Source organism: Lagenorhynchus albirostris, chromosome 6 (assembly GCF_949774975.1).
Source record: "Lagenorhynchus albirostris chromosome 6, mLagAlb1.1, whole genome shotgun sequence".
NCBI classification, from domain to species: Eukaryota; Metazoa; Chordata; class Mammalia; order Artiodactyla; family Delphinidae; genus Lagenorhynchus; species Lagenorhynchus albirostris.
The window spans coordinates 71,939,249-71,961,282 of NC_083100.1; the positions used below are offsets into that span (position 1 = coordinate 71,939,249).

At 34.8% G+C, this 22,034-nt stretch overlaps 1 protein-coding gene across 1 annotated transcript in view; it reads left to right on the plus strand.

Annotated features, from left to right (window-relative positions):
* BAZ2B (bromodomain adjacent to zinc finger domain 2B) overlaps positions 1-22,034 on the plus strand; it is a 390,367-nt gene that overhangs the window by 321,400 nt on the left and 46,933 nt on the right. The window contains exons 24-30 of the mRNA XM_060152812.1: positions 7,056-7,196; positions 9,588-9,842; positions 10,809-11,023; positions 11,883-11,957; positions 12,786-13,029; positions 20,248-20,310; positions 21,319-21,463. Coding sequence (XP_060008795.1) covers positions 7,056-7,196; positions 9,588-9,842; positions 10,809-11,023; positions 11,883-11,957; positions 12,786-13,029; positions 20,248-20,310; positions 21,319-21,463 — 1,138 coding nt within the window. The remainder of the gene's footprint in view (positions 1-7,055; positions 7,197-9,587; positions 9,843-10,808; positions 11,024-11,882; positions 11,958-12,785; positions 13,030-20,247; positions 20,311-21,318; positions 21,464-22,034) is intronic.

The following is a 22,034-nucleotide window of genomic DNA, read 5'->3' on the forward strand; positions in this document are numbered from 1 at the left end:
GGTTTTCTTTTTTTAAACACTTAGGAACTATTATTTAAAATAACAATACAATAACATATGTTACAAATAATCCTTTATCAGGATGTTTGAGAGAATCCCATAGGTAAAGCTGAATTCTCAAAATGTTTTTATCCTCTGGTAACTATAGACCTGTGAACAGGACTAGAGAATTTTACCAGTTATTCAGATTTTTTTTTTTGGCCACACCGTGCGGTATGCAGGATCCTAGTTCCCTCCGACCAGGGTTCAAACCGCGACCCCTGCATTGGGAGCTGTGTAGTCTTCTTAACCACTGGACCACCAGGGAAGTCCCCAGTTATTCAGATCTTAAATTGTGTTCCTCTGTTGAATGATACCTATAGATCTTAGTAATCAACTAAGTATGTTTTTACATTTCTTAAAGACTGTTGTGTACACAGCATTAAATTAGATGCTGCAGGAAAAGCAAAAAAATTAAAGACGCTTTTTATCATATCAGAGAGAGAAATCTTTACAGTATAAACAGTTAAGCAGTGACTAGGCATATATTTTTACTGATAATCCAAACTTTCACCATATCTTTTACATAAACTTACACCTCCGTGAATATTAACAAACCCTTCCTATGTCTATTTGTTCATTTCTTCATTATTAATGTGCATGAGATGTAACTAGAGTAATGCCAGTAATGGGCACATCTTGGCTTCATATTCTGCCTCTTATTACCTCCTAACAGCTCAACTGCAGTTTTTTTCTGTTATTAACTGTTAAAAGAACAAACTTTATTGTAAAGTTAAAGCCATATGATACTTAGGCAGGGCCAACTCAAAATTCTAAAATAGCCTATGTGTAACCCTTGATTCTAAACTTTAATACCTTTAGACATTTAATTATTAAGTTGTGAAGAAAAAAATAAGATAAACAAAAATGCTGATGTTATGGGTAATGTTTATAGAATTATGAGGTTAAAAAATTGATTTCACCTTGTTAATTAAAAATCTCTTATAACATCTGAATTTATTCCAAGAAACTCCCATAGTCATCAAAAAGGTAACACAAACACCATTTTTATGTTTCTTTGTGTACACTACACTGATCTTAACTTTTTTTTTTTTTTTTTTGCGGTACGCGGGCCTCCCACTGCTGTGGCCTCTCCCATTGCGGAGCACAGGCTCCGGACGCGCAGGCTCAGCGGCCATGGCTCACGGGCCCAGCCGCTCCGCGGCATGTGGGATCTTCCCGGACCGGGGCACGAACCCGCGTTCCCTGCATCGGCAGGCGGACTCTCAACCACTGCGCCACCAGGGAAGCCCTGAGCTTAGTTTTTGATTTAGTGTTAACTTATTTTTCACTAAAAACATCCCAAATTTATATTGGTTCCCTAACTTAGGAATCTAATTTCTATAGTTTTTCCTTTATATAAATCTATAATTAATAAGAATATTCAGACATATAAATTACCTTACTTATTATTCTATTAATTTTAGTGTATCATCATAGTTCATAAATATTTTTATTATATAATGTAAGAAAGGATAATCTTCAGCCTCATGAATAAAAAAGGCTTGTGTCCTAGTATAATTCAAGTCTTAATATATTTGTGCTCTCATTATTACTAATCACTGGAAACTTAGGTTGGTTTAAGCAGTGTGACAAAGTAGCTCAAAATCTCCTGTTTCATTTATAAAAACTTCAAACTATGTCAGTCACAAATTTATAAACACTTTACTCATATTATCTGAATAATCAACCGTCGTACCCGTAACAGAGTCTTTTGTATATGTGTCTCCCCAAGGATCAATAAACAACAAAAGGTTGTTAAACATGCACCTATTACAGAATGACTATGTCAGCACTTTAGGAGACAAAACCATAAAATAGAAGAGAGTAGTTCAGGTTTCAGAAATCATCTAATAATTTGCAAGCATAAAAAATGTATAACCCATTCAATGATTGAAGTCATGAGAATATTTTATAATCCTATATTTATACTAATCATTACTTAATGAAAAATAAAAAGAATTGCTCATGTAGACAGTTTTGTTTAAACAAACCCATTTTTCAGTTGAAGATATAATAAATGTACTTATATGACATACTTGCGTATTGTATTTTATATAATGTACTTAATTTCAATTTTAAAATTAAATTGTCTTTAAAAACATGTAAGGGTTTCCCTGGTGGCGCAGTGGTTGAGAGTCTGCCTGCCGATGCGGGGGACACGGGTTCGTGCCCCTGTCCGGGAAGATCCCACATGCCCCGGAGCGGCTGGACCCGTGAGCCATGGCCGCTGAGCCTGTGCGTCCGGAGCTTGTGCTCCGCAACGGGACAGGCCACAGCAGTGAGAGGCCCGTGTACCATAAAAAAAACCACAAAAAAACCCCATGTAAAATGATTTTATATTAACTATTCAGTAAAATGTTAAATGTCATACACATTTAAAAGATACATGCACAATTTTGGAACGAATTATTATCAATGTAATTTAGATGTATTAAAATCTCTACTTATCTGACTCAAGAATTAACAATTTTGATTTTAATTTAGGAGACATTTGTATAGTAGTAGCTACTCTGAGAATATTTGGTGATAGTTAATCTAAAGTAAGTACAGACTTTTGTGTAATACTTTGGTGGATTTTATGAAAATGTGATAACTGGAAATTTTTACTCTTTTTAAATAGTATTTTATATTTATACCTGTAAAATACAATAAAATATAATATAAATAATATATAATTTTATTAAAAATTTAAAATATAAAGATTTCTTTTATCATGGATTCATAATTTTTTCATTTGTTTAAACTTAATTTATTATTACATTTTAAATGTAAAAATAGGCCCTTTAAAAAAATTACCCTAATTTTTCTACTCACGCTCAATATGTGACGTAAAATAGTATCACTTTTATTCTTTATATCTGTCTTCTATAAATGGCTTATGTTATTAATCTTATTTACACTTTATTCTTCTTGCACCCTGAGGTAAATCTGTGTCTCTTAAAGAATATTTATGTCTTTGAAATTTAAGTACAGTTGCTGTGAAAAGAAATGTAATCTCCTAATTATGCCCAGAGCAAACACCTAAGAGACCCAGTAGAATCATAAAATACAGGAAACATAGGCATCTTTGCAACATGGCCTCTTAAAAATGGCCTGTTTGGCAATTTGATAAGTTGTAAAACTTTATAATAACAGATCCTCCTACCACACTCATTGCTTAGTTTTTAAACTTCTATGATTCTAAAACAGAATAAATTCATTTCATACCTTTGTTATTTTGCTATAGAGTTCTAGAAATACTTTCAGTTATGCGTTTAGAGTCCCTAAAATAATCCTTTTATGCATTTTAAATTTTCACCCTATGTATCTTAGGCTATTTAGTGTAATCTAAATTTAACATTTTTGCTATTGAAAAGTGTTGCAACTTTGAATGAAATTTAAATAACTTCTTAATTAGGATATTAGTAATATTTTGATACAGAAAATTTCATTACTATAATTAAGATGCTAAAAAGATATTTTATTGTAAATGACATATATACCAAGAATCTACATTTATTTCATAAATTTTTACATCTAGAAAACTGCGTAAGGACGGGGAAAGTTGGGAATAAAGGCCTCCAAAAATTGGAAGGAGGCATTCTAATTTGCTTGTAATTGTTTATAGTCAATCTAAATTATAGTTAAGAGCTATATTTCGTAGTCATTTGTAGACACTGTAAGTTATTGCCCTGAAATTTAAACAATGTGGCATTTGTAGATTTAATCATTCAGCAAATTAATCAATGCTTAAATAATTTTTATATGCTAATGCACACTGTATATGTCCATTAGAGACATATGATAACTGTTATAGTTGGAAATAAGAACAATATTTAGACCAGTGCGAGAGGAAAATTGCACCGATACAGGCTTGAGTTGTCAGAGACAAAGATAATATTAAAAACTCTCCTGAGGGTTTCTGGCAAATTATACTGCTGGGAATTGAATAGGTCCACAAAGAGGTGCAGAAGTTGGTTCCTCTGATCTCTAGAAGTTCACACTACAGTACGAGAGATCAACTTTAAACAAATAATTGTCACTCAGTGCAATAAATGCTGTAATAAGTTATGTGGAAGCTCAAAAAGGGGAAATATTAAAATTCCTGAACTAGCTGTGGGAAAAATTAAAACACAGGCTTTATTTTTGTGTGAAGTAGGAAGGGCTATGCATTCCAGTCAGAGGGGATGACAGGTACATAAATACAATGTTGCAACTAAACAGGACCTCTGGGGTCTTGGGAGGAAGGTACAAAGAGGGGGTTAGTCAATTTTAACCTTGTGCATATACCTCTCTTGGCTTTGCTGCTTCTCCTCCTCTTCTTCCCCCTCCTCCCCCTCTCCTCCCCCTCCCCCTCCCCCCTCCTCCCCTCATGATCATTATCATTATCATCCAAGCAGTGCCTCAAACTGGTTACACTGTTTGCTCAACACAGTTGTATCACAAAATGTGCCTAGAGTTTGGGAGATTCACTGAGAATCATGAGATAGGAGACCAGAACTTGTGTGGGGCTAGATTGTGACTGTCTTTATATGCCATTTTAAATATTAGTTGATCGTTGAGGGGATCCTAGAAGCTCTGGTTCTTTGAGAGTCATTTTATACCAAAACCACAGGATTTGTATTAGTCCTATACAATTCAGTAGAAGTCACTAAATAAATTAGTGAATAAATGCATTAAATTTAGAGACTCCATGTTTCCCTTAAAGTATCCCACTGAGGGAGTAGATGCTTGTCTTTAAGTAATAAAGGTCCTATGAATTTCTAAGATTTCTTGCAAACCTCCATTTCATCCTAAGGTATAGATGTCACTTTTACATTCTATTCCATATTATGGACATGCTTTTTTAATTCGAAAGATACTGCATATCACTAGGTAAAAATAATATCCAAGAATCGTGCTTTCTCAGCTCTTGGCTGGGAATGTATTACTTCTCCACTCCTCTCTGTCTCCCCCTTGGCATGCTCTGCCGCAGCAGTCAGCGTGCTGTCTTACCAGTGATAATTGAAATGGAGATGGTTAAGATATGGGCAAAAATGCTAATATACTAGAGGAAGCAATAGTACTAGGTTAAAATTATAGGTAAGAGCTATAATTGGTAAGACAATTAAGAGAAATTAGGAATAGGAAGGAGGTGGAGGTTTTTAATTAGGATTTGTATGCAAGATGGGAATAATGACCTTCCTAACTGGAGTACACCAATATAAGGAGGTAAGGAAACAATAGATGTTTATCAGGAATAGCAAATAGTTTGACTAAATTTACATAGACTATAACAGTGGGAGATAAGGTTGGAAAAGAAGAGAGTCCTGAATTCAAAAGTAAGGATTTGGACTTTATTTTGGCAAAAATAAAGAAAATTGAAAGACGTATGTGGTAATAGTTTAGAATTGCCTGTTGATTCTACCATTATTTCTCCTCTAATAAATAATAGTTGTATTTGATTGGATTGTGGGCAGAGGACAATGAGATATAACCTCACACCTGTCAAAATGCCTATTATCAAAAAGACAAGAAGTAACAAGTGTTGGCAAGGATGTGGAGAAAAGGGGATGTTTGTCCACTGTTGGTGGGAATGTAAACTCGTGCAGCCACTATAGATAACAATATGGAGGTTTCTCAAAAACTTAAAAATAGAACTACCACATGATTCAGCAATCCCATTCCTAGGTATTTATCCAACGAAAATGGAAACACGAACTCGAAAAGATACATGCACCCCCCCATGTTCACTGCTTCACTATTTACAATCGCCAAGACATGGAAGCAACCTCTGTGTTCATCAATAGATGAATAGATAAAGAAGATGATATATATATGTATATATACAATGGAATATTACTCAGCCATAAAAAAGCATGAAATCTTACCATTTGCGATAGCATGGATGGACCTGGAGGGTATTGTCTTAAGTGAAATAAGTCAGACAAAGACAAACACGATATGATTTCACTTATATGTAGAACCTAGAAAGCAAAACAAACATAAAACAGAAACAAGCTCGTAGATACAGAGAACAAACTAGTGGTTGCCAGAGGGGAGGGGGATTACGGGGAATGGATGAAATAGGTGAAGGAATTAAGATGTCCAGTTATAAAATAAATAAGCCATGGGGATGTAATGTACAGCATAAGGAATATAGTCATTAATATTGTAATAACTTTGTATGGTAACTAGACTTGATTATGGTGATCATTTCAGAATGTGTAAAAATATCGAATCACTGTGTTGTACACCTAAAACCAATATAATATTGTAAGTCAGTTATACTTCAGTTTAAAAAGAGAATTGTATTTGATGTGTGACGATAAAGTAATGACACCAGTATTATTATAGAAAGTCACTTCTTCCAAAAGAATGCCATACTCTACAACAGAGAAACAGGATGATTATTTCCATATTGTTGCCATTACCCAAAATAATTTTAAAGCTTTTGGAATTGCCTTCAAAACCCATTTTACATTATTTTAAATGTTGTTTAGAGTGGTAAATAATATTATTATTTCATCATAGGTGCACGTCTTAAGACTAGCTAATTCACTTTGAAAGAACTGCGTTTGCAGATTCAAACATGTTGCTTCCATTTTCATGCTGTAAATCTTTTCTTGCTTCCTTGAGCTACACAAAAATTTTTGTTCATACTAGTTAACTTTTTTTTATGAATATTTACTTGCCCATGTGCATTTTATATACCTGCTTTTATTAATAACTATTTTATTCTCATATTATAACCTGGGAAAGGATTGAATAAATTTTGAATAATGAAATAATCTGGGTTGAAACTAATATTGATATTTTGTATATGTATGTATATATACATACAGTCATAAGATTATTTTGAAACTCAAAAGGTGAAAACGCTGAAAAGCAAAATACGTCATTGTTTCTATGTAATTCCAAGTCTATTCCTAAACATCCTAAGAGAATTTTTTTCATGGAAATAACACTTTGATTACTTTTTAAATTTTAACTGGAGGTTTTTTAAACACGTATAATGATTAAACAGAATATGTGGACATGGTTTTCTTTTTAAGGAAAAAGAACGGTTAAAGCAAGAAAAACGTGATGAGAAAAGATTAAATAAAGAACGTAAACTAGAGCAACGAAGATTGGAATTAGAAATGGCAAAGGAACTAAAGAAGCCTAATGAAGACATGTGCTTAGCAGACCAAAAGGTAATTTATCAAGTAAACCATTTCATTAATAAATTTAATTTTTTCTGTGTTCTCACCTGATTCCTTTGCCAGAGCTGCCATTATGAAAGCCTTGTGTTTTTAGCTGGAGCAGTGGATTTCCAAGTCTAGGTCAATCTGTCCCTCCTGGATGGCCACGAGTAAACCTCTCTAGAGCCCTGTGCTGATAATGGCAGTTCTTAATATACAAACGGAGTGCTGCAAACCTTTTTAATTTAAGTAGAAATACTACAGAAATCTATAAAACTGAATTATAGAAATAGATAGGATTTCTGTGTTTCATTTGGTCCTTCCCAGGCATTTAGTTACAGAAAGATCTAACTCCTCCCCCATGCCTCCATGGATGTTTAAATAAATTAGGATTTATAATCTATAACCTCCTTCAATGCTTTAGTGATGGTAGCTAACTGTTGAGTATGTTTAGTACATGCCAGGCCCTATGCTAAGTGCTTTAAATGAATTTTCTCATTTAATCCTCACCACAATCCTATAGGACTGGTATTTATGCCCATTTACAGATGAGAAAACTTGAGACACAGAGAGGTTAAGGAACTTGCTCAACATTATACAGCTCATAAGTGGCAACTTGGATGCAGTCCCCAGTTTTTAAACTCCAGAGCCCATACTGTTTATGATCCTGAAAGCCAAGAAATGTATCCAAGCAAAGTACCTCATGTGTGTTTTCTCTTCCATCATGCTTCACAGATTTATAATGTTGCTAAAATACAGAAAAGTAGCAACTTGGAAAGAGCAAAATCACCGTGATAACTGGCATGATTTCACATACTTATGAATAGAAATCAATTATGTTTGGCTATAGTTAAGAAGATAGTATTCCTAGAAAATTATACAATAATGCATATCATATCTATAATACTGTCTCAGTAATAGAATATTATACTTGGTCAATAGCATCTATATTTACTTACATGCCATATGATATACAGATAGTGCTTGTCTCTTGATTATGCAAGCTCTTTTCTAAAGTGCTTAAAGCAAACTTTAGTACCCAAGTGGAAAATTTAATGATACTAATATTCTATTTATTTACCTAGCATAAATGCTTCTAAATAAAAATGAAAGTATACATTCTAGTTTTAGTCAATTGGTTGTTTAAAATTTCCTAAGCACAGAATGGGTATAGTGGTTAGTCAACACATTTAATAAGCTCCTGGTGAGCAATTTTTTTAATCCTAAGTGAGCTTTATTTTCTTGCTAATCCTAAATGATCTTTTTTTAATCCTAAATTGTCCTAAGTGATCTTTTGTTTTCATTTAAATCCATATGCACTATATCAAATATTTGTAAGTCCATTTTAAGCCTTACTGTCGTTAGCTTTGTTATATAAATTTTTAGAATCATATGGAAATGTGTATGTCTGATCTGATTCAGGAAAAAAGAAAACTCAGAATTAAATGGTTTTCATATGTAACAAAAGATTTGTATGATATCAGCAACTGTCCATAGTTCTGTGTTTCCACACACTATTAGTAGAAAAAGTCTTTGGTTAGTTATTTCAGCAAGCACAGAGTGGAGGAAACGTTTTTGAACAAGGGCAAATTTAGATAAATAGAAATATTTACAAGGCACATTTTTCTCAATCAGAATTGAAAGTACTATTATTGAATCCCATTCATGGACAAAAATGTTTTTAATTTAGGTTACTTATTTATCTAACTTTTAAAATGTCCATAACAACTGATAATACAGTTAGTCATTAAAATGTTAATATGTGAGCATATTTGAGAAATAGCAAGAGAGCTCTCTAATTTTAACACTGAAATTCAATGTTTCGCTAATATACGGGAAACCTAAAGACTGATAGTTGCAGTATTACTGGGTTCTTGATAGGGTCATGGGTTCTGGTCATGTGGACCTAGTAATTTATCTGCAGTCATTAAACAAAGATGGTACTCTCTCCAACCATACAGCACACAGATGCACACTGTTAACTTCTGAGCTCCCAAAAAAGTGTGAATTATAAATCAATGGACATCAGTAGAAGAAACTATTGCACATGCCCTACTAAGTATGTCCATGTTAAAGTACTTTTGAGATGTTTATTTCTTATGTTACCTGATTTTTGGTCCAGTTGTATAACGTGTGTTTTATCGATACCTAAGTTAAAATTAGTGTTCTCTTTTGCAGAGACCTAAGTTCATGTTGAGTTCAACCAAAATTTATTAGTGGTTACTTGTGTTCAGTATTCTATGCTTAGTACCATGGGGTTATAGAAATGCCCCCAGGGAATTTACAGTCCAGCGGGAAAACCGCTGGTATAACGCAAGAGAAAAATAGCAACTTACTTTACTTCAGGAGCTATAAAATCATGGCTTTTTGAACTACTTTTTCTCTCTTTTCTTTTATTTTCAGCCTTTGCCAGAGTTGCCTCGTATTCCAGGACTTGTTCTCTCTGGAAGTACATTTTCAGACTGTCTGATGGTGGTGCAGTTCTTACGAAACTTTGGTAAAGTTTTGGGCTTTGATGTGAATATTGATGTTCCAAACCTGAGTGTTCTTCAAGAGGGATTGCTAAATATAGGAGACAGCATGGGTGAAGTACAAGACTTGCTTGTGAGGCTCCTCTCAGCTGCTGTATGTGATCCAGGTCTAATTACAGGATACAAGGTAAAAAAACCCAAAATATAATTTTTTTAATTTGTACTATCAGTGCATTGATAGCTGGCTTTAGTGTATTAGCAGAAGATTGTACAGACAGATCCAATTTTTTCTACATAACTTTGTACAAAGTTAAAGGTAGATTGGTACAACTGGTGCAAACTTAGAAAAACCTGGTTCACAAAGCCTAAGGAATGTAAATCATTACCAGATTACTTTCTTTCCCTCTAGCTTTTGGTAAAAAGCAATCTGATTTAAGGAAATACCTAAGTGATATTCAGCAAAACAGAGAATTCTTAATTCATAAAGCAATTAACTTATGTGTGCCTTCTGAAATTATACTGTGTTCTCTCTGAAACACTATGAATAACCGAGGCTAATCAAGGCCCCTACAGACCAGCATGTTAAGATACTGTACTGCTAAGTGGATACTCAATAAGTCAAATTTATCTTAAATTCAATTAAGATACACATTTCAGTCAGCTTTGCTCTAGGTAATGTAGAGAGAATCTTCCAGATGCACCTGTTACTTTTTTTTCCATCTCCCTATTCATTCAGCATACTAGGCAATAAAATCCGTGACACCATAGAGCAAGAAAACACATTGCTAGTACTTTTCAGCCTCTCCCCCACTACTACTGGTAGAGCCTGGAAAAGCTTGGGATAGTGTCTGTAGTCAAAGAAGGTATGGTGAGACCATTTTTAGCCACAAGTTTACATACCCTTCCCCCCACCAAACTTTTTAACCAAGGGTTTGAAGAAGGAAGAGAAAAATTACAAGTACTTGAAAACTTGTCTATCATCTGTTGACTAAATGACATTGAACGTCATGTTTTATCGCCACTTCATCAAAAATGTGAATAAAGCCCTTGTCAGTAATACCTAAATCATATAATACCAATATTTAAAAGTCTTATTGTTTATATCTTATGAGTCGTTGTGGTCAATACTGATAAAAATGCCAACCTTTTATAGGCCAAAACAGCTCTTGGAGAACATTTGCTGAACGTTGGTGTGAATCGAGACAATGTTTCCGAGATTTTGCAAATTTTTATGGAAGCACACTGTGGACAAACTGAGCTTACTGAAAGCCTGAAGACCAAAGCTTTTCAGGCTCACACTCCAGCACAGAAAGCCTCAGTTCTGGCTTTCCTGATCAATGAACTGGCGTGCAGCAAGAGTGTGGTGAGGTAAGCATATGCCCAGACATTTCTGGTGATTCTTTTCTGTTTTGAATTTGTCTGGTCACAAAGTAATACAAATTGCTTATAGAAAATTTTGAAGTTACTACCACAAAGATAAAGATTAAAATTACACTAATCTCACCATTCAGAGATGACTACTGCTAATAATGTTTCAATGTATTTCTTTGCAGTCTATTGGAAAAGAAATTTTGAATCATACTGTGTATAGTCTTTGTAACCCGTTTTGTTTATTTGGTAATTTTGTTATTTATTTGTATACTGAAGTGTAAGCAGGTTTTTCTTGCTATGGCTCCAGAATCCAGCACTGTTGCAAAAACCTAGAATTTTTCTTTCATCTTTTGATGATAAATGACTACCTGATTTTCCTTAGTAGCTGCCATTTGTAGAATTATCTACCTACTTTTTATCATGTGCTGATACAATCTTAATATTATTTATTTATTGTGTATTAATTTGCACTTTAAAAAAAAGGTACTTAATCTCATTTCAGAGTCAAAGTAAGTCCTCCACTATAGTATTTGAAGATTTGGTGAACAAATTCCATGTTCATCTTGTTCTTACTGTTCATTACTTTACAGATTTTAATTATGTTACTTTTATTCTACCTTTCTAGGAAAATAATCAATCCAAACATTTCAGAGCCATGCATTTCTACCATTGCTGGGCATCTCTAAGTTTTCTACGCATCTCTTAGCTATGTATTAATATAATTTTTCATTTGTTTTTGCTGTTCATTGGCAATCATCATTTGTACTTACCCCAAAACTGCATCATTTTGCTTACCAAATTAATGTATTGCATAATGGATTAATATATGTCTTCTAATAAACTTTTGCATTGGCAGTGAAATCGACAAGAACATTGATTACATGTCAAATTTGAGGAGAGATAAATGGGTGGTAGAAGGTAAACTCCGCAAGTAAGTCATGTTTTACTAAAACTAATATACTGTTTTCCTTTTTTTGCAAGTTTCTGAGTAAAACATACAAATTGCAAAGGTAGAATTTAAACTTTATTTTGTCTAAGAATTAGAAAAGGTAAAGCTTAATTAAGATGAGATATGAAACTAATAGAACTCAGTGCCAGAATTTTCAGTAGACAAAAGATATAATGATATTCACTGAGCTCATACGCTTCAAACTTAGAAGAAAGTCAATTTATCTTTTTTCTTTCAAAGAAGTCAAGCAATCACATATTCTAAGATTGTTGTTGCTATCAGGTTATTTTTGTCACAAATAGAATCTGTTTGGAACTATTACTTTTTTCCTTAATTGCTTTCTAATTAAAGTTTGCTTTTATAGAGGGCCTAACATATCCAAATGTATTCAGCATTAAAACTTAATTAGCTTCCTGCTAGGAAATATAATGCTGAAATTATTCAGCTTCTGTGTTAAGAGGATAGTTTCTTTGCAGTAACTTGAATTGAAACTTATTCAGTCAGATAGTATAGGATCAGGTCTTACCACTTGGCCATTCCTGAGTTAATCTTCTCAGTTTTCTGGTTTTTTTAAAAATGTATTCTAATTCCAAAGAGATAGCCAGAATAATTCTTGAATGTTAATATATTTTGTAGTTTCTGGGAACATACTTCTTAAGTTTCCTTCATGCTAATTTTTATTGTCATTCATTTATTGATTAGTGTGAGAGAAATACCATAAGGTATTTTTGCTTACAACTCATAGTATGCTCTTCAAAAAGTATAAGAAGAAGGCTTTTCTTCCATGTCATCATTTTTTCATACTTAAAGGCTCAGAATCATTCATGCTAAGAAAACAGGCAAAAGAGACACTTCAGGTGGCATTGATCTTGGAGAAGAACAGCATCCATTGGGCACACCCACTCCAGGACGCAAACGAAGAAGGAAGGGAGGAGATAGTGATTATGATGATGATGATGATGATGATAGTGATGACCAAGCTGATGAAGATGATGAGGATGAAGAAGATAAAGAAGACAAAAAAGGAAAGAAGACTGAGATCTGTGAAGATGAGGTAATCAAATTTCGGTCGATTTCAATACTTAACTAATATTACATAACATATTGAAAATAACACAGAATTTGAAGTCAAATAGATTTGGGTTTGAATTTCGTTGTCACACTTGACTCAGTTTCTTCATCTGAAACTGAATATTATAATATTCACCTCAAAGTTTTTTGTGATGGTTAGGTAAATATTGAGTAGAATACAATGCCTCCTGTACAGAGAGGGCATTTACATTGAATAAAAGAAGTTAAATTTTTCTGTTTATATAATGAGAGTTCTCCAGAGAACTATTCAGATTCTTAATTTTAGGTATCCTTTTTCATTCTATCTATTTAACATGCTATCTTACATTTATTTTGTACAATACTTCATGCCTTAAAAGTGTTGTCAGGTTTAATGAAACTGATGTATTTCTCAAAGCCCAATTTATTAAGTGCCTAGCTCTAGGCTTTTTTTCTTTTCCTTTTTTTTTTTAGCTCTAGGCATTTTTGATCAAAGTCCCCTCTCAATTTACAGTCTCACTGAGGAAGATTTACAGTAAGAAAATGTAATGTGTTAAGTGTTAACTGCTTTGATAGCGGTATTTACAATGTACTAGGCAGGTACGAAGGAAGGACATTGAACCTTTCTGAGGAATAAATTTTCACAAAGGCTTTCTGGACTCATTAGCTGAGGCTACAAGTTGGACTAAATGTTAACCTAGAGAAGAATCCAGGAATCCATGGAAAAATCTTCAAGCAGAGAGAACAGCATGAGCAAGGGCGCAGAAGCCTTGAAACCACAACGTGCTTTAAGCAACTTACAAGTGCTCTAGTGTTACGAGACAGCTTCACATGCCACAACTGTGAACTCGGATTTTATAGTTTTGTGGTAATAGGAAGCCACTGAAGGTTTATAAGTGAGGGAATGACATGGTCAGACTTGATTTTTTTCATTGGCTCACTATGGCAGCTCTGTGGAAGATAGAAATAGATTTGAACAGAGCAAGATCAGAGGTAGGAAGATCAATCAGGAGATATTGCAGTAGTTTAGGTGAATTACGAGGGGTCTGAAACTGGACTAAAGGAAGGAAAGGATTCAATAAATATTTAGGAGGAAAAATGAGTAGTATCTGAAGATGGACTGTGTAGGTTGATGGAGGGAGAGGTAGGATTGATACCAGCTATCTGGCTTGGGGACTGCTTGCTCTGCTATTGTTGCCATTAACTGAGACAGAGAAATCAGAAGGAGCAGAGGAAATAGATGACAGGGGAGGAGGGGAATATGGAACAGATAACTGAAGACAGGAAATGATGGTAGGTTTATTTTGGGCATGTTGAGTTTGAGGTGCCTGTTCAGAAGCTCAGCAGTCAGTTGGATTTAAGAATCTAAAGTCTGGGGGCTTCCCTGGTGGCGCAGTGATTGAGAGTACGCCTGCCGATGCAGGGGACACGGGTTCGTGCCCCAGTCCGGGAAGATCCCATATGCTGCGGAGCGGCTGGGCCCGTGAGCCATGGCCGCTGAGCCTGCGTATCCGGAGCCTGTGCTCCGCAACAGGAGAGGCCACAAGAGTGAGAGGCCCGCGTATCACAAAAAAAAAAAAAAAAAAAAAAAAAGAATCTAAAGTCTGGAGAAGAGTTTAGTCTTCAAAGTGTAGATCTGGAAGTTATTAGCTCATAGACAATAGTTTAAAATAATGAGTTGGATAAGTTTACACAGCGGGATTGGTTTATTAATTAGAGTAGTGGACTGAGGTTGGAACCCCAGAGAATGTCAATATTTAAGAAGAGCCCACAAGGCTTCTTGTTGAAGAAGGAACAAAGATGTAGAAAATTTCTGTAGTGGGTCAGGGATTTCCAATACCAAGACCACCTCCAGAGTCAGAGCGATTCACTAGGATGACTCACAGAAATCAGCATCTAGTCATGCCATGGCTACAAGTTATTACAGCAAAAGGAAACAAAGCAAAACCAGCAAAGAGAAAGGCATATGGGCCAAAGTCCAGAGGAAACCAGGCCCAGCTTTCAAGAGTCTTTTCCCAGTGGAGTCACACAGGATGGGCCTAACTCTCCCAGCAGTGAATTGCGACAATCTGTGAAATGCTGTGTTCTAAGGAAGCTCATTAGAAACGCTGTGCCCAGAGTTGTTTATTCAGGACTGGCCACATAGGCACCCTCTGCATAACATGTGCCAAATTCCAGATTCCCAAAAGAAAAGTAGATGTTCAGTATAACCCACATTGTTAGCACAGTTTAGGTCCAGTGAGCTATTCTTATCAGTTAGGGTGGGGGAACCCCCCAAAATTCAAGTTTCCAGACACTAGCCAAGGGCAAACTTTGTAAGCCGACCTTTCAAGGGCCTACAGTGTTAACTCTCTTCTACACATGTCATAATAATAAAAATCAAGAAACTTGAACATTTTAAAAAGGAGGGGATGATAAACAATGTTAAGGGAGCAGGGGCCTAGTGTGACGAGGACTGAAGGTGTTCGTTGTATTTGGCAACACAGAGGTCATTGGTAACCAGTGCCAGCACCGTTTCGTTGGAAGGATGAGAGCACAAGCCAGGCTATGATTGATTGAAAACAATAGAAAGTAAGAAAGTAAACTTAACTATTTCAAGCATTATGCCTCAAAAGAAAGGGTAGTTCCTAGAGGCAGACAAAGACCAAGGATTTTTCAGATGCAGAAGGTTTGAGATGATTTTTGGTTGAAGGGAAAGAGCCAATTAAATAAGAGAGGGGCACTGAAGATTAAAGAGAGGAAGAGAATAATTAATGATATAAGGTCCCTAAAAATATTGGAGGGGATTCAATTAAGGTAAAGAGAGGGGCTAGCGTTTTTTTTTTTTTTCGGTACGCGGGCCTCTCACTGCTGTGGCCTCTCCGGTTGCAGAGCACAGGCTCCAGACGCGCAGGCTCAGCGGCCATGGCTCACGGGCCCAGCCGCTCCACGGCATGTGGGATCTTCCCAGACTGGGGCACAAACCCGCGTTCCCTGCATCAGCAGGCGTACTCTCAATCACTGCACCACCAGGGAAGCCCGGGGCTAGCTTTGAAGAGCAGGCTAAAGGGAAGAAGGCAAGGTCACAGAGAGAGAGAGAGAGAGAGAGAGAGAGAGAGAGAGAGAGAGAGAGAGAGAGAGAGTGTGTGTGTGTGTGTGTGTGTGTGTGTGTGTGTGTGTGTGTGTGTGTGTGTGTGTGTGTGTGTGTGTGTGTGTGTGTAAGGGAAACTACCATAAGCCATGGAAATGGACATATATAAAAGGGAGATAAAGGTTGATGTTTACCTTTTACCAGAAAAGAATGCTAGAAATATTGATAAGGTTGCAGAATGGCATTCAGAAAACAATATACAGCCAACTATTCCTTCTGCCCTTGATGCCAGGAGTATTTAGCTAAGGAAGTCTAGAAAGAACTCTTCTCCTTTCTTGTATCAACTCAGTACTGCTGGAGAAATAAAGAAAGAAGACTTAGAGAGATGAATTATTGATGGAATGGGTGAAAATAATATCTAATCAAGACCAATGACAAATTACTGAATCAAATTTTTTACTAAATCTGGATAATAATATAATTTATAAGATCATGTGCTATACAATTTCTCGTAAGTAAAAATAGCATAAATACAAAATGTTTTCATAAATTCCACCACCCATGTTATATTTTAAACCAGAATGATAAAAATCGTTAGAGTGAGCTTTACTTCTCTTAAGAGTACCAGGCTGAAAAGGAGACTACACTGAGATTCCTTGCAGAAATTACTTCATAATGTTGTATTTCTGAAACCACTTGATCAAATACTTTCATGCTGTGACAAATAATGTGCAGGGTATATAATTTGGGTATCAGTATTGTAATTACCCAAAGATACTATTTATAACCAATCTGCTTCATTTGGCAAGTAGAACTGTTTCCACAGCAGGAATTAAACTTTTCTGACCAATACTAATCACCTTTTTATAGAATTAGCATCCCTTTTCAGCACTTAATATTATAAATTGTTTTAAGGTGTTAACTCTCATAAATTTGACAGCCTTGTGTTGGGACTTCAGTATCTTCTACTGGGTGGTCATCCCACTAAATTGGAATTTATTTACAGAAATTATGTGTTTCACCTGGCCTTTTTCACATGGAGAATTAACAAACTATACATTTGTTTTTCTTTAAGGGAGATGAAGACTATTAAAAATCAGTACTAATGATTTAAACATCATTTTTAATATTTTAAGACCGGATGTGTCATTTAAAGTAGTCATTTTTAATGAATGTTGAATTATAGAATTAATTAGAGTGATCAAAATCCTGGCAAATGTGTATTTGTTATTAATGTGAGAAAACAGTTTAAAAACATTTGAAAATAATGAATATTTTAGGACCTAAGAAACCAAATTAGCATTTCCTTTAAATGATTTGAGAGTTTTTCTTTATCATGAAGAAGTGGTAACCACTTATCAATTTCCTAATAAAATTAAAGGTTAACTATTTAATGAACCTTATTGATAAGATTATCCTCTGAAAATAGGTCTGGCCTCTTGATTAAAGTATAGGTAGAGTGTCAGTAATTATACTCCTTAAAGGGCTAATTGCAGGAGCCTTTCCATTGAGACCTGTGTGATCCCTTTCAATTAGAAGATACTGCCCTGAGACTAAGTCCCAGCCCTCTGTCTCAAGGGTGATTCCCACTTTTCTTCACTCTTCATTCCTTCAACACATGGACTCTTTCCCAAATACTTAGGTTTGTGTTGAAATCTATGTGAGCTTTAACCTCACAAGTTGCTGTGGAGGAGTTTATGTGGACAATTAAACTTTGATATGTAGTGACACATACAACAGCCTTCTCTTCTGATTGGGAAACCATGGGGAACCATGGCAGGGATAGATTCTGCGTTCTTAGCTTTGTAGTTATTGCCTTTCTCTCTGGCCTTTCAAATTCCTTCATATCTCTTAAATTATAAGGACTATTAGCCAAAGCTCCTTTAAATAAAACTTTAGTAGATATTTTACTTCTTTTTCATCATAAGAAAAGTCTTAGAACTGGTAGTTAGCTAATTTGGCTGTTACATAGCTACTTTGATGTCTTATTTCAAATATTTGTTGATAGAGTTGATTTTTATGTAAGCAAATTTTCAAACATCCTGCTGGTCAAACGGTCACTATACAATCATATAGCTATTAAATATCTATTTAATTGAAGAGTCAAGGTTTAAGGGTCATTGAGCCTGTTCTCTTTTAAATAGAAATGATGTATATATGGAATCTTAAAAAAAAAATGGTTCTGAAGAACCTAGGGGCAGGACAGGAAAAAAGACGCAGACATAGAGAATGGACTTGAGGACACGGGGAGGGGGAAGGGTAAGCTGGGACGAAGTGAAAGAGTAGCATTGACATATATACACTACCAAATGTAAAATAGATAGCTAGTGGGAAGCAGCTCATAGCACAGAGAGATCAGCTCGGTGCTTTGTGACCACCTAGAGGAGTGGGATAGGGAGGGTGGGAGGGAGGGAGACGCAAGAGGGAGGAGATATGGGGATATATGTATATGTATAGCTGATTCACTTTGTTATACAGCAGAAACTAACACAACATTGTAAAGCAATTATACTCCAATAAAGATGTTTAAATAAATAAATAAATAGAAATGATGTTATTATTACCACAAATAATATGCCTAAATGCCTTTGTAAATTGGTCCCCTAAATTTGGGTAAAGAATAGATAGAGAATGGTAAAACTATTGAAGTTTTCCTTTCACTTCTTTCTGTTGGCGAGATAACTATACTGGTTTAGAAATATCTGTTCGTGAGAGTGGTTGGTGGCAGTGTGGCTTTTTTAAAAAGCATATAGAAAGTGAACATCAAAAACAATTGCTTATGTTTTTTAAACCTGAGATGTACCTACATTTTCTAATTAAAGGACAACTTTCAGAAAGAAGGAAAGTAACCTTATTTATATATTATGTACCAGGAACTCTGCTAGTTGCTTTCAGATCTGTTCTTATTTAGTCCTCACAAAAATCCCATGTTACAGATAATGTTATCACAAGATAATGTTATCACCAATTTACAGATCAGGAAACAGTTTTAGAGGAGTTAAATAATTTGCCTATATGAAATCGTGCAGCTGAGGTCCAAAGAAGCACATATACTTTATATTATGTCATGCTTTCCCTCTAAAACATATACTTTGGGTGTAGCTTTCCTATATTCATTTTGTAGAATGAAAAATTTTATATAATCACAAAATTTCTATTTATGAAATCAGTACTCTATATAGTAGGGATTATTTTTCTTCTAAAAGCTCAATGTGTTCAAAATATAACTTACCCTTTTTTGGGTAAGTTATGACTTACCCAAAAAGAGTAAAATGACTTACCCAAAAAGAGTAAAATGACTCTTTCAGTTAATGATACCAATATTTCTGCAGTCTCCCAGATTTAAACCCTTAATATCATAATTTACTCCTTCCTTCATCTCCCTCACCCATTTCTGCCTTGTACCCGTGAGCTGCCAGGACTTAACAGTTCTGACTATGTACTATCTCATATCCATTTCCTTTTCTCCTTTTCTATTTCTTTTATCCTAGTATGACCCACATCCTCTTTTCCTCTTGAATCATTGCAACAATTCGCTAACTAGATTTGCCAACTGTAGTCCTTTCCCTGCTCCAGGCCATCTTACAACTATTACCATACTAATCTTTGTAAAGCATAGTTCTGGTATTTAATCTCCCTCAAAGGATCATATTATTGACCATTGCCAAGCACTTACAGCTCTAGATAATTTAGCCCTAAACTCATCTGTGCCTCATCTCCCCACCTTACGTCTTCAGGTCAAACTCTTTCTGAAATGCCCTGTCCTCTTTTCTCTGATCAATCAAATCCTAACAATTCTTCAGTAGCTAATTAAAACATAACTTCTTCCATATAGCCTCTCTTGGTATAGGTTCCCACTAGAAGTAACCTCACCCTTCCCTGAGCTCCATGACTCTTAATCTCCACCTCTCTTGAGGTCCTTATAGCTTTCTGCTGTTTGGCAGTTTTTATTTATTAGTGTAATGTTTTATGTGTCTCCCTACCAGATTAACACTTTATCGGGAGCAAGAACTGATATTGATATTCTCATTTCCATGGTGCCTATCCTAGTACTTTGTATATAGGAAGGAAGCTTTCATTAAATATTTACTGATTGACTGAATAAATAAATCTTAAAAACAGGTAAATGATACTGTATTTTGTTATGTATAGGATGAAGGTGACCAAGCAGCAAGTGTTGAAGAGCTAGAAAAACAGATTGAAAAACTGAGTAAAGTAAGCACTTTTCAGATTACAGTTTATTTATTTATTTATTTTGCAGCATTTCAAAAATCCACCTTGTATGGGATTAGTTTTTCTGGTTGCTAAATAAAAACAAGCTTTTTTGTAACTAGCTAAAATGAGGAGCTTTAGAAACATTCTCACAATTAAACCTTAAAAGTTTAATGCCAAGGTTAAAAACTTGCCTCTTAAGACATGGTACTAAATTTCACCAGGGCCTCTATTCTTCAGGTCTTCTTTTAAGTATAAAATACCAATAAATGCATGGTTTTATTTCTTGGAATTAATTACTTTAAAAATTCAGTTGAATTTTATGATAATAGTTTTGGCAGCTCATGTTTTATTTTATATTAGTACATTTGTGGATTTTATTTTCACTGGATTTGTAAACTATAAATGTTTATGAACTTCTCATTAAAAATTGAATTTCAGTAGTATTAGTGAAGTTTTAGATGAATTTTTTGTTTTAAAAAAATGAGTTTTTAAAAGTATTATGAAATTGATATTATGAGATACCTGTATACTATAGCCATGTTAGATTCATCACAAATTTATCCCAAAATTTAGTCATATGTTACCTAGGTTTACAACATGAGTATAAAAATAGGCAAATAGAGGTCTGGTCAATTACATATATGAGTGTTATTTGTTACATATTGTAATCAATAGAATTAAGCCAATTTGCTTTGGCTTAATGAAATACCTGGTCACACTGTTTATTATTAAGTATAAGACATGCTTTACTATACTATACTTGATAAAATAAACTTAACTCTTTAATCCACGGCAACAAAAATATTCCATCTACCCTCAAAGTAATTTCTATATTTATAAGTGTAACTAAAATTGAAGTCAGGCTTGTAATATTTAACTGTTTTGCTGTCTTTTCCCAGTAGTGAAATTTATCTGCTCTAAAGGCATAATAAGTGTAAAGTCGCTTATGTATTAATTTTTAAAGCACTTAACATCCATAGCTTAATTATATGCATCATTTTTTAACAGCAACAGAGTCAGTACAGAAGGAAGCTCTTTGACGCTTCTCACTCTTTACGTTCGATGATGTTTGGCCAGGATCGTTACAGACGCCGGTACTGGATTCTTCCCCAATGTGGGGGGATTTTTGTAGAAGGCATGGAGAGTGGTGAAGGTAGGAACTATTAATCTGTTACAAAGTAATATAAGGAACCATATTTTTTAAAAACCCTGTTACTCCTTCAATATATTTTGTGCTTCCAGAAACAAATCTGCTTTATGGATAAACATCGTAAAACCTTGATTCCCATTCCTTTTGAACTCATAGTGCCCCTTGCTCTGATAAATATTCCTTCTCTCTCCATGATTTTTCTTCTGCCACTCTTTCTGACATCAAACATGAACTATTCTTTTGCTTTAGCAGACAAAGGTCTTCACCTGTATTATTCTTTATAACTACTCCTCCATTTCTCGTCCTTCCCATTTTCAAGTTTTCCAACATGTGGTTTTATTCTTTAACCTTCCCAACAAGCATACATCCCAATAGTATCCCTGGAGGTAACTTGCTTCAATCTAAGACCCTTATTATAATCCTCATTCATCTTGAAATCTTGTTCATGTTTGAAATTTGTGATCACCTCCTCTTCCATTAAACTTCTTCCTTTCTTCAGTTCTGAATTACCACACAATTCTACAGTCTACCTTTGGACTATTTTTTCGCTGGCTCCATTCCTGTTACATTAACT